The sequence below is a fragment of the Sturnira hondurensis genome, unplaced genomic scaffold, assembly GCF_014824575.4.
Source record: "Sturnira hondurensis isolate 20B ecotype Veracruz unplaced genomic scaffold, ASM1482457v3 Scaffold0004257, whole genome shotgun sequence".
Taxonomy (NCBI): domain Eukaryota; kingdom Metazoa; phylum Chordata; class Mammalia; order Chiroptera; family Phyllostomidae; genus Sturnira; species Sturnira hondurensis.
In genome coordinates this window covers 4,149,259-4,162,603 of record NW_028076888.1, presented here as the reverse complement: position 1 = coordinate 4,162,603, position 13,345 = coordinate 4,149,259, and the positions used below count along the sequence as shown (strand labels likewise).

The following is a 13,345-nucleotide window of genomic DNA, read 5'->3' as shown; positions in this document are numbered from 1 at the left end:
GCCTCGGTACTCGTCACACCTTAATGAGGAAAAAATGGTTCAGCACCCGGTGCTTGATCGGGACTTGTTGCACTTGCTAGAATTTGTGTGAGTCATGAAAACACCCTGCAAAAGAAAATTTCTTGTGGGAAAAATTTGTCCGGTGCTGGCTGGTTTCAGCACTTGTCACGAGTTCTGGAACAAATTAAGATGAGTACCAAGGTAGCACTGTGTTTTCCTCTGTGGCCAGGGCCATGTTGGCGATAGAGCTTTGGAGGCCCAAGGAGTCACTGAAGAGATAAATATATAATGGCCCATCCTCAGTGCCGGCCCATCCTCAGTGCCGTGTGCTGAGTGTTAACTAGCATTCCTGCGCCCTTGCAGCTTCCTTCACTGGCCAAAAGGTGTCTCTGTTGTTTAAAAAAAAGAGTAGCTTAGAGTTAAGCCGGATTCTTGAAATCAACCTGTCTGTTAGTTCAGGCTGTTTCAATATGTAAAGCAACTTGGGAAGGAAGAAACTATGCTTGTTTAAGGAAAAAGAGACTTCTGTCTGTGGAAATAACAGAAGGGAAGGTGGTTTCGACTTGCATTACCGGTTCACTGCGCAAGTCTTGCTGACTCCTCCATTAAAAGAGCTTTAGCCCCTGAACCAGATGGTTTTCCTTTCTGTAGTGCGGGGGCCAGTTCTGTCTGTGGAAAGTGCGTTGGTTTTGGAATCATGCAGCTCTGGGCTCAAATCCTCCATTTGCCGCTTCCAGCTTTGTGTCCCCAGGACAAGCTGTTCAGCCCCTGTGAGCGCCTCTCCTTCTATAAAATAGAAAAGGACAGCTGTACCTGGCTGGCATACCACTCGGCACAGGTGGTAGAAGCCAACATTATTCCTGACGGAGGTCGTGTTGTTTTACGATACACTGTGGGGAGATTTTATGGCCGAGTGAGCCTGGGCCTGACACCGGAACAGGCAGGTCTGACCTGAAGAAGCCCTTCCATGCGAATCCGAAGGAGACCTTTGGCAGCAGCGTCAGTGTCCTCCTGTGAGCACATACTGGTGTCATGTGTGTTGTAAATATAGACCAGTAAGTGAGAACTTACCTGTCAGGCATAAAAAAACCCCATCAAGATTGTGCTTATATTTATGTGTTTAAATATGCCTGACGTTTCAGTGTGCTGCTCAGTGAATTCCTCGGGGTTTGAGATTTTTTTAGGGAGAGATTGTAGTCTCTCCATAAGTCCTTAGGAAGTCTAGCAAAGTGGACATTTAAACTTTTGGGTGAACTAGTTGCCTCTTATCCAGCCCTGCCGTGAGCCAGGCACTTGACCTACCTTTAATTTACTTCTCCTGAGCCTGCAGAGTGGGTGACTGCTTCCCCACTTAACAGACGCTGAACTAGAAGCTCAGAGGGGTTAAGGAGCTCTTCCGCGGTCACACAGCTATGAAGGCGGCAGTGAGAGCTCAGAGCTGGGCCTCTCGTTGCGAAGCGCGTGTCTTTTGCGGTCTTCGGCCCACCTCGTCTCGGGTGATGGGGCTGATTGCAGTCAGATGATCGACTCTGCAGCCCCTTTGTTTGAAGATGGTGTTTATTTGAATAGGACACTTGCATGTATTTGGTCCCTCTGCAGAAACAATTTCTTTTTGGGTTTGCTTTGTTATTATTAATCTGGCTTTCTAAACCATCAGCTAGCTTTTCAGCCTATCATGTGTATAAGCAGCCTTGAAATATTGTTCTATTTGTATACGAAAGGTATATAATTTCTTAGAGTTGAATAATAAAGCCTTACCTTGGCTCTTGCTAACAGAAGTCCCATTGTTAGTGAGGGTTAACACGTTCTCTTGATCGGAGCTTTTGAACGCTTTCTGTGTCTCAAGAAGAATTGCTCTTTTGTTGGGATTTTGTGTGTCAAATATAAATCATTTCACAGTGTTTAAAGGCTTGAAATATTTTCCAGAATAGGGATCAGACACACTTTGGCTTTCCAGTTAGTGCATGGCTCTGACGGTCCGTGTTCAGCACGGGGTGGAAAATTTTTACTGAGGGCAACATTTTTTCTCAATTACAAAAGGGGAAAGTGTTTCTGTGAAAAATGCTGTGTCTGTGTGAAGGAGACATACATCATTGTGCCATTTTTCTAGAGGCAACGAGCCAGGTTTAGGAGAAATAAGCCTGGCAAAGCCAGCCTTCCAAATATCTCCAAATCAGCTTTTCCAGAATAGGGGCCCTTTGAGGGCAGGAACTGGGTGCCTGTAGCAGCTAGAGCCCCCGAGTTGCTTTGGGCTCATGGAACAAGACGCAACCCAGAAAACCCCACGGAGGTGCCCCAGCCCCTTTTCCTCTGCGCTACCCATTTCTGCCGACTGTGGGCTAATAGGGCCAGGCCAGGCCTGAGAGTTCTCTTTGAGCCTGACCCTCAAATGTAGAAGTTGGAGTGCTGGGGACTACACAATGAATATTCTCTTTCTCCTTCCCCCAGTCCCACTTCTAGGCTGCTTGGGGTTATACCCATGGCAAATGTCACCTTGTTTGTCCTCCTTCTCAGCTGAAAGATCTGGGCTGTCAGGTCAGTTGCAGTGAGAGAAACCATCGAACACTAGTATGTGAAGTAGGTGTTTATAAAGAAGTGATTTTACACAGCAAGGAAAGCGCACCTCTCGGGTCTCCTTGAAGTAGCCCGTGGGGAAGGGAACTGACTTGTAGCCAACGCTTGTTCTGTGCCCGCTGCTTCATCTCCTACAGTGTGGTGTTTCCCACTTTGTAAGTGAGAAAGCAGGCTCAGAGAAGGTAGGTGACTTACCCAGGATGGCACATCTGGCTAAGGGACAGGGTTTAAGCCTGGGCTCTTTCTACCGCACTGTGACTTCTCAGCCTCAGCACTGTTGACATTTCTAGGCCAGATAATTTCTTGCCGTGGGCACTGTTCTGCGCATCGTGGGGTATTAGCAGCATCCCTGCCTCTGCCCACGAGGCGCTGATAGCAGCCCCCAGTGTGTCGACCAGGAGTGTACCCAGACATGGCTAACTGTCCCCCTGGGGGACAAGATCGCCCCTTGCAGAGAACCATTGTAGATTCACCCCTGGATTCACTCCAGCATTGGACTACACAATGCTGCTTTCTTATTACTTCCTGCTGAAAAATAGGATTAACTTCTGAAAACCTATGTTGAACATTTTATTTTACCAGTGTTCAGGGTTTATTGATACTCACAGTTGTTTGGAAAATGCGGGAACACCTGCCTTCTGCCGAACTGAGTAGTGTCTTTGCAGGTTAATGAGACAGCATGTTGCCCCTTCCCTGTTTTATTTTTTCGGTCTTTTTCCTCGTAGGTCTACGAAGGACTCCTCCTGTTTTACAGTAGTCCTCAACAGTCTCCGCGTGTTTCTCGTCTTTGACTGGCTGCTGCTGGTCCATGATTTTCTCCACACTCCCAGTGACGTTAAGAATCAAACTAACATTACTCCTTCTCGCCACCGTAACGCAAGCAGTGAGCCTGGTGTGGTTCCCAAAACTGTGAAGAGTGGGGTAGTTACTAGGCGGTCTTCCCTTCCTATGTCCACGGAAAGGCATTTGGAGGTCAAGGTCAATGTAACAGGTGAGTATTCATGTGTGTGAGTCACTGATCTTAGTTTGAGTGTCAGGCTCAGTATGTGTGTTGCAGGATGAGTTTTCTGTTGCCTTTCATTTTGATGTGAGCTTATACACTCGAATCTTTTTTTTTTAAAGGGTGATGCGAGTTTTATTTTTTATTATTTTAAAAAGTATTTCTCTTTTTCTTAAACTTACTGATATTGGGCGGGGGGGGGGTGTGGAGAGAGAGAAAAAAAACATCTGTTTTTGTTATTCCACTTATTGGTGCATTCATTTGTTGATTCTTATATGGGCCCTGCCCCGGGGATTGAACCCGCAGCCAGCGTTGGCCTAGTGGGGGGATGCTCTAATCGACTGAACCACTCGGTCAGGGCCCACTCGAATCTTTTCTACACCAACAAGCACTGAGGTTCCTGGCGCCTGTGTTTAGGTGTGAGCTGCCTGGCCCACAGTGAAGGCTGCAGGGTCTCTCGTCCCTCTCCTGTGCCCACCGAATGCACACCCCCAGCTTGAGGACCACCTGGGTGGCGGGGCTTTCTTCCCAGTGTCCACTCTGGCTTCAGTTTCCTGTTTGACTCTTAGGGCCTCGACAGATGTGCCTAAGTTTGGGCAAATTTGGTAGGTGAACATCTTAGTTTAGAAGGTAAACAAATGAGGGGATTGGATTTTGTCTACAAAAAGAAGATTTTCTTTGTAAACAGAATTGTTATGTTTTGTTAACTAGTGAGGCATTCTAGTATACCTGTATGTATTCGTATATTTATTATTGTTTGTGATATTTGCCATGAACTACTCAATAGGTTGGAAGTAGCTAGCATTTTAAGTGGGTTTAGTTTTGAAAGATTGATCTGTACATGATTTTTGATGAAAACATATGGTACATAGAGGGAAGTAAATTTGTCATGAACAAATGAGTAGGAAACTGCAGGTGCTAATTTCAAAAATGTCTACATCACATTGGTCTACATTCTTTGAAAACAGTTGAGCAGCTGTAGGGCTTACACAGTGTCTTATGCTGCCTGAGCAAGATGCGTATCTGAACCTGTGTCCTGGGATTTCAAAGCAGGATTTCAAATCAGTTGGAGGAGGGGTGATTCCCCAACTTCTGAATATCTTCTAGTCCTCCCCGAAGACCTAGGTTAAAGGTACGTTCTAAAGAGAGAAACTGTGCTCCAGTCTTGTCTCCTGTGTGGTGCTCTCTCGGCTCAGCTGTGCCTGGCCGGATACTGAGAATTTGTTCAGGATGACAGCGTGACAGCGCAGGAGGATGTCGGCATCCTGGAGAAGAGGTCTCACTGGTTAACGCCTCCCCGGCAGCCATGTGCTGCCGGGCTCCCGACAGCTTGGCTAACGAGGCTGTCCTTCCCAGGTACGGAGTTTGTGGTTGTGGAGGACGTGTCTTGCTTGGATACCAACGCCATTATTCTCAAAGGCACCACAGTGCTCACCTACAAGCCCCGATTCGTCGATCGCCCCTTTTCAGGAAGTTTGTTTGGCATTGAGGTAAGGAGCCTATGTGTTGATGAAAAGCCTGCGTGACTGGCTCCAGGGAAAAGCCGCTGGAAGGGAATGTTACCCCTGAACTCTCATTTGGGGACATAATTAGTGACTTGGAAGACCCTTGCCCTCCTCGTCTCTTTTTCTCCTCGAACCTAGCAGCTTATTCTGATGTGTGAATTGAGTCCTCCAGTGTCAGGCCGTTGATGTGCGGGTTCGGGGGAGGGCTTTCCCTCTTTCTCTCATACCCTCCGTTCCTCAGGAAGTTCAAGGACACTCTCTCGTCCCCTGTGCCCTGTTGGGCTCCCTGTTATGCCCTCCCGTTCTGCAGGTCTAGCCCTTGGCAGGTTTGTGAAGGTAGGGAAATGGTCCTCGTTTCTCCTGCATCCCCTTCCCCACAGCACGTGCTCATCCCTGTGAAAACCGAGGGCTGTGTGGTCGCAGAAACTTGGCTATAAAAGGGTTGAGGATCTTATGTACCATCCTTTTAGGAGTGTCTGATCTATGAAAGGGCAACTCTAGAGAGTCGTGCATGACCTCAAGGAGTGACCAGTGCTGCTTTCGGCCCCAGTGTAGTTTCCCGAAGGACGTAATTTGCATTGGAATGGCCCCTGCAGCCTGGAAATTGTACAGCGCAGTGTTAAAAAGTGCTTTGCCCTTTGTAAGCTGGGCGTTGCGGAGGCAGGAGGGAAACGGGGCAGATCGTTATCTCTCAACTGTTCCTGATTCACTGATCTCAGCTGACCCGCCCCCTGTTGCGGTAGTACGAGACTGGGTCAGGGCTGTGCACCGTCTCCTCCCCCTGCGACTGACCTCTTCCTGCCCTGTTCCTTCCAGTGGGACCGCTCAGAAGCTGGGCAGGCAGAACCTGTTTCCACTGTCGAACACGTGTGGTGCTTTTTGTCCCTGCTCAGATGCAGCTGATTGCAGCCTGTGGTGATGTCACTTCTTGACTGCTCGTTTCTCTCAGGCAGAGAAACCTCATTTTGAGAGGAAGGCTTTGCGTGCTGGTGTGACGTGAGCCGGTCACGAAACTGCCGTTCTTCTGCTTTCCAGGCCAGCACAATACCAGCTTTGAATGGAAACTCTTGGTGACTGATAAATGAACTGTTAGGTATAATTGGGTTTTGTGTAGCAGAAGCCCCTGAAGAAAAAAGGAAAATGAAACTTCCCTGCTCCAGAGTTTTAGAAAAACTACATGGCAAAATATTTGAGATTCCTGGAAACCTTTCAGTCTCATTCTTTAGGTAGCACGTTGATCTGAATTTGAAGATGTCCTTGGTACCTCATTGGGGACAAACTTATGAAGAAAGTAAAATGAGTTAATTTTAAATATAGCAAAGGACCTTGGGACCAAACATGTTTTTCAGTGTCACTAGAAAATGTCAAAATAAAAAAAAAGGTGGGGAAGGAGCAAGGGAGACCAGAACGGATGCTCCTCTTTCCTCTTCTTGAGTATGGTCTTTTTTCCCTATAACAAAAATGAATTTTTTAATTTTAATTTTTATTTTATTTAATTTTTCCCTATCACCACTTATCCCAATAATTTGGTCTTATAATAAGAGCCCTCCCTCCCTTCTCTTCTTTCTCCTCATAAATAAAATATATTTATTTTGAAGCTTTTAAAAGCAGAATGTTCCAAGCATGTATAAAGGAAACAGAATAATACAGTGAATCCCTGTGTGGCTATCACGTAGCTTGGGTAATGTAGTTATTTTCAACTATGAAAGTAGCAACTGTATTACATAAAATAGGGGGACAGGAGGGAAAAACCACCTGTCCCTCCATACGTAGTCTCTGTTGACATTTTGGTATGTTTCTTTAAAGTCATGGCGTAATAATCCCTTTCGTTGGGCTTCCTTCAGATCTCCCGTGTTGTAACTGTCTTCCTAACTTCGTATGGCCATTTTAACTGTCCCTTTTAGATGGCGGCACAGTACTCCACCGAGTAGATATGAATATTGAGTGATAAAACCTTGGGTGCTCTTAGTTGATTTTATTAACTATTAAAGAATAGTGCAGTGAATTTTTCCTTGTTGTGCATTACTTCCTTAGGTACTAGTTCCTAGAAAGAAGCAGGATCACTGGATCAGAGGGTGTGAAAGTTCTAAGCCTCCCGTCACGTGTTGCTAAACTGCCTCTCGCAAGAACTGCTGTGTGCTCCTGGCAGAGCGTGGGGTCCCGGCCTCACTCCCCGTAGTGCGTCCGCAGTTGTCTCGGGTGTCCAGATAGCACAGAGCCGTTGGCTTCTGAGACGGTCTTTCTTTCTGCTGATGGTCAGGCTCCTTCTAGATCAGACATTAATTCTAACTGCATTCCCCTCCACAGGTGTTTTCCTGCCGACTAGGGAATGAGCATGATACGGCTCTTTCGATTGTTGATCCAGTACAAATTCAGGTGGAGCTGGTGGGGAATTCTTCGTATCAGAATAGTTCGGGGTTGATGGATGCGTTCAACAGCGGAGATTTCCCGCCTGTCTTGGAGGTAATCCCGAAAAGCTGTGGGGCACGTTGACGCACCTCAGACACTTTCCTGAGCTTGGGCTACTTTTGCACCCTGCCGGACCCAGCATTTTAGTTCCCGCAGCCAATACAGAATAAAAATGATATCGTCTCTGTTTTAAGATCTTGCTGTCTTATGGAGGATTAAAGACCTTTTTATTGTCTGGTGTAATCTTGACATTCTGTAACAGTTTACAGAAAGCAGAACTCAGCGCAGGTAGGACTATTGGTGAGTGGAATTCAAGGTCAGGTGGTCCGAATGGAGGGGCAGGATTGATAGAAGTAGGCTGAGAGGGAGCACGTGCCACGCTAGGAAGCCTTCAAGTCGGGTAGCGACGGCCCAGCACACGTGAGGCAGAGCAAGGTCTCACTGGAGGGGGAGGTATTCAGGCACTGAGGAGGATGGGTGGAGGGGGAAGCAAAGGAGGGCGAGGCCAGACGGGGAAGGCCTAAGAGTTTGGTGTTTATTTCTTTGGTAGAGGGGGGAATGATTAATCATTCCATTTGAACCAAAGGAGCCTGAAGAGGGAGAAAAGCCATTCTGATTTTCAGCCTTCAAAAAATTAATCAGCGAATAAACAAAGCAGCATACCTAGACATTCGAACACTTGTTCCTTTTTAAAAAAGATTTTATTTAGTTACTTTTATTTATTTACTTTTTTTGAAAGATTTATTTATTTTTAGAGAGAAGAGAAAGGAAGGAGAAAAAGGGAGAGAAACATCAGTGTGTGGTTGCCTCTCACACGCCCCCTACTGGGGACCTGGGCACTGACTGGAAATCAAAATGGCAACCCTTTGGTTTATAGGCCAGAGCTCAATACACTGAGCCACACCAGCCAGGGCTATTTATTTACTTTTAGAGAGAAGGGAAGGGGGGGAGGAAGAGAGGGAGAGAAACATCAATGCAAGAGAGAAATATGGATTAAAGTGGTCTGGTGCTGGTGTCTGCACGGCTTTTACCAGTGTTAGCTGTGTTGCTGGTCTCCAAGGAAGACCAGATTTTAGGAGGTGTCACCGTGGAGCCCGACTCATTCAGGGTTCTGTTTGAATAAAGAAGAGATCATTTTGTTGGTTGGTCATTTTGTTTCAGAGATTCAAAAAATTAAATAGATCAAGGCAAAATGGATTAACAAAATGTTGCTAATAAGCTATCCTATCTCCCCCATAGCCATTCTTTGATCCTCTGCTTTAGTGACTAATGTGCTTGTATGAAAGTTATCCTACTGAAATATTAATTCTGGTAATTTTTCTAGCTTCGTGTTTTTATTCAGTGCAGTTTTGTGAACTTTGACCTCAAAGCTGAAACAGCTTGCCTCGCGGCTGTTAATGCTTAATTTTGTGATCTTTCCAGTCTTCACAATGAAAATTAGTGTAGTATCAGTTGGACTTCTGAAACTTGAATTAGAAATTGTTCCTGTAGGAGGTGTATATGCAAAGCCAAATGCAACTTTGAGAACTTCTGCCTTTCACGTTTCGGTAGATTCAGTTACAAGCGCTGGATATAAGACTCTCCTATAATGATGTTCAGCTGTTTCTTGCCATTGCAAAATCCATCCCTGAGCAAGCTCACGCGGCAGCGCCTGACGCAGTGGCCTTGGGGGCCAGTTCCGGCAGCAGTCACCTGTCCGGGGCGTCTGGAGTTGGAGAGGAGGTCAGAGAAGGGACAAGACATACCTTAGATCCTGTCTTGGGTAGGTATTTAAATATAAAATCCACTCAGTCTTCCCCATAACTCTCCTTCTTTTTAACTTTTAAGATTTTCTTTTGTACAATTTAATTGTTCAGAGTATAATTATATGTCATTAAGTATGATTGTGATCTTAAATATGCCTCTGTAATTTTTTAAATTTTATGTATTTATTTTTATTGATGGTCAAGTACAATCGTCTCCACTGCCCTGCCGCTGCTTCCCCCACCCTGTGCCGCCACCTCCCACCCTCAGTCCTTCCCCTTTGGCTTTGTCTGCGGGACGTGTATGCATGTTCCGTGACGACCTTTCCCTTCCTTCGCCTGCTACCCCTCCCCCTCCCCCTAGTGTTTCTAATCGTAACACCCCTGACTGACTGCGCTAGCCTGTGCTGTAGCGCCCTTTACAGTTCCTTGTGGAGTTAATTTGGACAATGCTAAGGTTTGATTTTAAACTCTGAGTTTCCTCTGAAGTTATGTAGATGATACTAAGTTTCAATTTTAAACTTTTAAAAACACAATCAATATATGAAAAAAGGTTCCTAAGATTTTCAGGATACACTTGATGAAAGTCTTAGATGAGGAGCCCATCCATCGTTGCCTAGAGAAATGAAATATTTAGTCACCTGTTTCTGAGTTTTTTCTTAAATTAGTCCGCGGATTAACTGATACAGAGTCCTCAGTGAAAGCCGTTCGCGTTTTCCCTAGAGCTGCAGCTGGCCAGACTGCAGGAGCTGGGCTTCAGTGCGGAGGACTGTCGCAGGGCCCTGCTGGCGTGCCACGGTAAGGTGCCTCGGGGTTTCCGCTGTCCCTTGTCGTGGTGACACGCTCCCGTCCGTTGCCCCCCGAGTCCCCGCACACAGTGGCTTAGAGAGCTGCAGGGCGTTCTGGGGGCTCCATGGTCTTCTGTGAACCACTAGGAACGGGCAGCAGTGTTTTGTAGGGATCAGAATGTGGGCTCTGGGGCCGACCGACCATCCCAGATCCTTCCTCTGCCGCTTAGATGCTCCTCGTTAGTGACTTGGGCAAGTTACCTGATCTCTCTGTACTAGTGATTCTTTATCTGCAGAATGAGAATAAGAGGACTCCCTTTGAGGTTTGCTGTCCTCTGGCACACAGCGGGTGCTTTACAGATGCCAGCCATTGTCACCCGGGCACAGGCACTGCTGGTGATGCCGATAGTCATGGCCACTTCCTGAGCCCCTGGGTGCCTCACCGTGTGTTTTCTCGTTGAACCCTCAAAGGCCTTGCACGCACACATTGTTGCCTCCACTTGTGATGTGGAGACTGGCCACATGAACAGGTGTAAGTTCCTCTGTCGGCGAGGGGCTAAGACGGGTTTGAGGCAGGTCTGCCCGTGTTCTGCCCGTGTTCTTCCCGTGGCGTCATGCTGCCTTCCCACTCTCGTCCGTGTTCCCATTCTCTTCACAGAGGGAGGCACAGCCAGAGCTGCGTTGTATCCCGGTCCTTGTGGTTGTGTGTGCATGCCTCTCTTTCCACTTCTCTGTGCATACATGCACCACCCCCCACACATTTGTAGTGTTTTTCATATTGATAGATGGTATTGCAAATGCAGTTCAATAGCCTTTTTTGCAATACAATTTTATTGAATAATTATAGTTATTATATGCTTACAATCAGCAGCATCTTCTCATTCCATTGCAATGATTTGTGAACATTGATTTTTTAACTAAGAATATTGTATAATTTATTTAACCATTTCAGTTGCTTTTTATTCTTTGCATATTATGCATTGTTCTGTAATAGACATTTTTTTGGTGTGAACTTTTGTCTACATCTTCTAAGTATCTCCTTGGTAGAGAGACTTAATATTGTAAATATCAGATCAAAGGGTATAGACATTTTTTTTTGTTCTTTACTTGAATTGACAGATTTTCTAGAAAGATTGTACCAGGTTATTTTTTGACTAATTATGTGTGAGCATGCTGGTCTCACCACATAATTGTTTTTATTAGTTAACATCTTTTTCTTTATGAAAAATTGAAGGTGGACTTAGTTATCTTTTATTCCTTGGTTTTGTTTTTACTCGTTGTTTTTTGCTTTAATCAACTTTATACTCCTTAATGTTTACATTTTTCTATTGTTTTTAACTCTAACAGTTCAAACATTTAAAAAATTTCTAACAGCCTTTGGGATTTTTCTTATTTTTTTGTTTCTTTAGTAATTGAGGTTTAGTTCCATTAAAAATAAAGATGATAATAGCAACTAACATTGTTAGAGGCTTTGCTTTATGGCAGCTCTGCTCTGAGGACTTCCTGAGCACACATTCCCTCCTCCTCCTGGCAGTCCTGTGAGTGTCTGCCGCCAGGCCCAGGGGGACCAGGCCACTGGCCCAAGGGCCGACATCTAGTCAAGTGCCAGAATCAGAAGCCTGCCCAGCTTTCTCCAGAGCCCATGCCCTTAGCCACTTCCCACTGTTCCATGCACTGGCCCCTGGTAATTTATAAGTACGGGATTTGCATTGCTTTTCTCTTTTCTCTTTCCTGTCCTTTTCCCTTCCCTTCCCTTTCCGTCCCTCCCTCCCTCCCTTTTCTAGCTTTAGCAATCTGGTTGTGTTCAGGGAGCTGTTATTTACCAGTTGTACGGTACACACATGCAATTCTCACTGCCATCTGTTCTCCAGGAGTTTGTGATGGGTTGAGAAGACAAAATGTGTGCAAAGACAGGCCTCGGGGCATAGTTACAGAGCCGCATATCAGTATATGAGAAACTACACAGTGGAGAGCAAGTGCTTCAAAACCCAGCAGCGCCCTTTGGGTCCTCTCTTCCTCTCCTCTCCTTCAGCGGATGTCACATAGAGGGAGGATGGCCTTCTGGAGGCATTTCGAGCCAGAGCGTAAAAGGTGTAGTAAATTGAGTGGAAGGAGCGCCACAAAGAGGGCCTTGTTATTTGCTTCCTAGCAGAATTCCTCCTCTTCTGCTATTTTCCCTTTTTTTATGTCTAAGAGTACATCTGCGTCAAGGTTCTCTTGGGCTGTCCAGTAGGGCCCTGTACACTTTTTCTGCTTCCTCTGTGAGTTGCTTGAGTAGCTGTGGGAACTGGTTGAACTGGTCACCTTTTACTTTCTTTGAAGGCCAATTGAAGAAGGCAGCCAGTTGGTTGTTTAAGAACGCTGAGCCTCTGAAGTCTCTTTCCCTGGCCTCTAAGAGCCGGGAGAGCCAGGGGATGGTGCCAGCTCAGCTGGTCTCGGGCGTGGAGATTAAAGCCGAGAGCGTGTGCATCTGTTTCATCGACGACTGCATGGACTGTGACGTCCCTCTCGCCGAGCTCACCTTTTCCCGTGAGTGTTTGCCTGACCTTCAGATTCGTCTCAACGACTTGCAGTGATGGCTGAGTTATTTGGGGCTGTTTTGCATTATTCATGCTGTCCTCTACTTAGTAGGATGGGTGAATATTTAGTTAGTGGTTTTACATAGTTTTTCATGATTTGCATTTTAAAGAAATGTGTATTTATTTGCCATATGTGGCCTTCCGCCTGTAGCTGAGGAATAATCAAAATTGTCATAGACAAAATTTGTTTTATTACCAGCTCTAGCTAAATAATTCCTGGTCTCTCCATCTTGTTTATCTTCTTATGTATCTGAATATCAAAGTGCAGAAAAGAATGCTTCTGCTCTGTGTATCTTTTGAAAAGAAAAAGCCCAGTCTTATTAGGAGGCTTACCTGAGAATGGCCATCGTGGGGCAGGGAGGAGGGGAAGCCACTGCCCCAGCGACCTGTGCAGTTGGCCGGGGACCAGGGTGGGGCCAGGGCAGAAGAGCATTGTCCTGCGTCTCGCCGTGGCGAGCCTGGTCCCTGAGGCCGCCGAGCAGAGTACAGGAGCAGCGACCCACTGTGTTTACTTCCAGCTTTCTCTTGTTTTCGCCTTGCTAGCCTCTGTTCCCTTCAAAGAAAATGGGTTCTAGGGGTTTAATTTGACTTCTCGTTGTAGAGGTTTTCCTTTCCCTGAGCTTCTGGGTGCTTCAAGGGCCATGTTATTAAAACTAGCAACCGGGATTTAAACTGTTCCCGGGATTTGAACTGTTCTGTTTTTCTGCAGAGAACCATTATTTCTTATTTTTCTATGGTGATCTTAAAA

The 13,345-nt window shown here is 46.0% G+C and overlaps 1 protein-coding gene across 4 annotated transcripts in view; it reads left to right on the top strand.

The window, feature by feature from the left end:
- Positions 1-13,345, top strand: part of VPS13D (vacuolar protein sorting 13 homolog D) — a 231,268-nt gene that overhangs the window by 62,609 nt on the left and 155,314 nt on the right. For all 4 annotated transcript variants that reach the window (XM_037045200.1, XM_037045199.1, XM_037045198.1 and 1 more), the window contains exons 31-36: positions 3,300-3,565; positions 4,931-5,064; positions 7,387-7,542; positions 9,040-9,250; positions 9,954-10,028; positions 12,341-12,547. In XM_037045200.1, the coding sequence (XP_036901095.1) occupies positions 3,300-3,565; positions 4,931-5,064; positions 7,387-7,542; positions 9,040-9,250; positions 9,954-10,028; positions 12,341-12,547 (1,049 nt within the window). The remainder of the gene's footprint in view (positions 1-3,299; positions 3,566-4,930; positions 5,065-7,386; positions 7,543-9,039; positions 9,251-9,953; positions 10,029-12,340; positions 12,548-13,345) is intronic.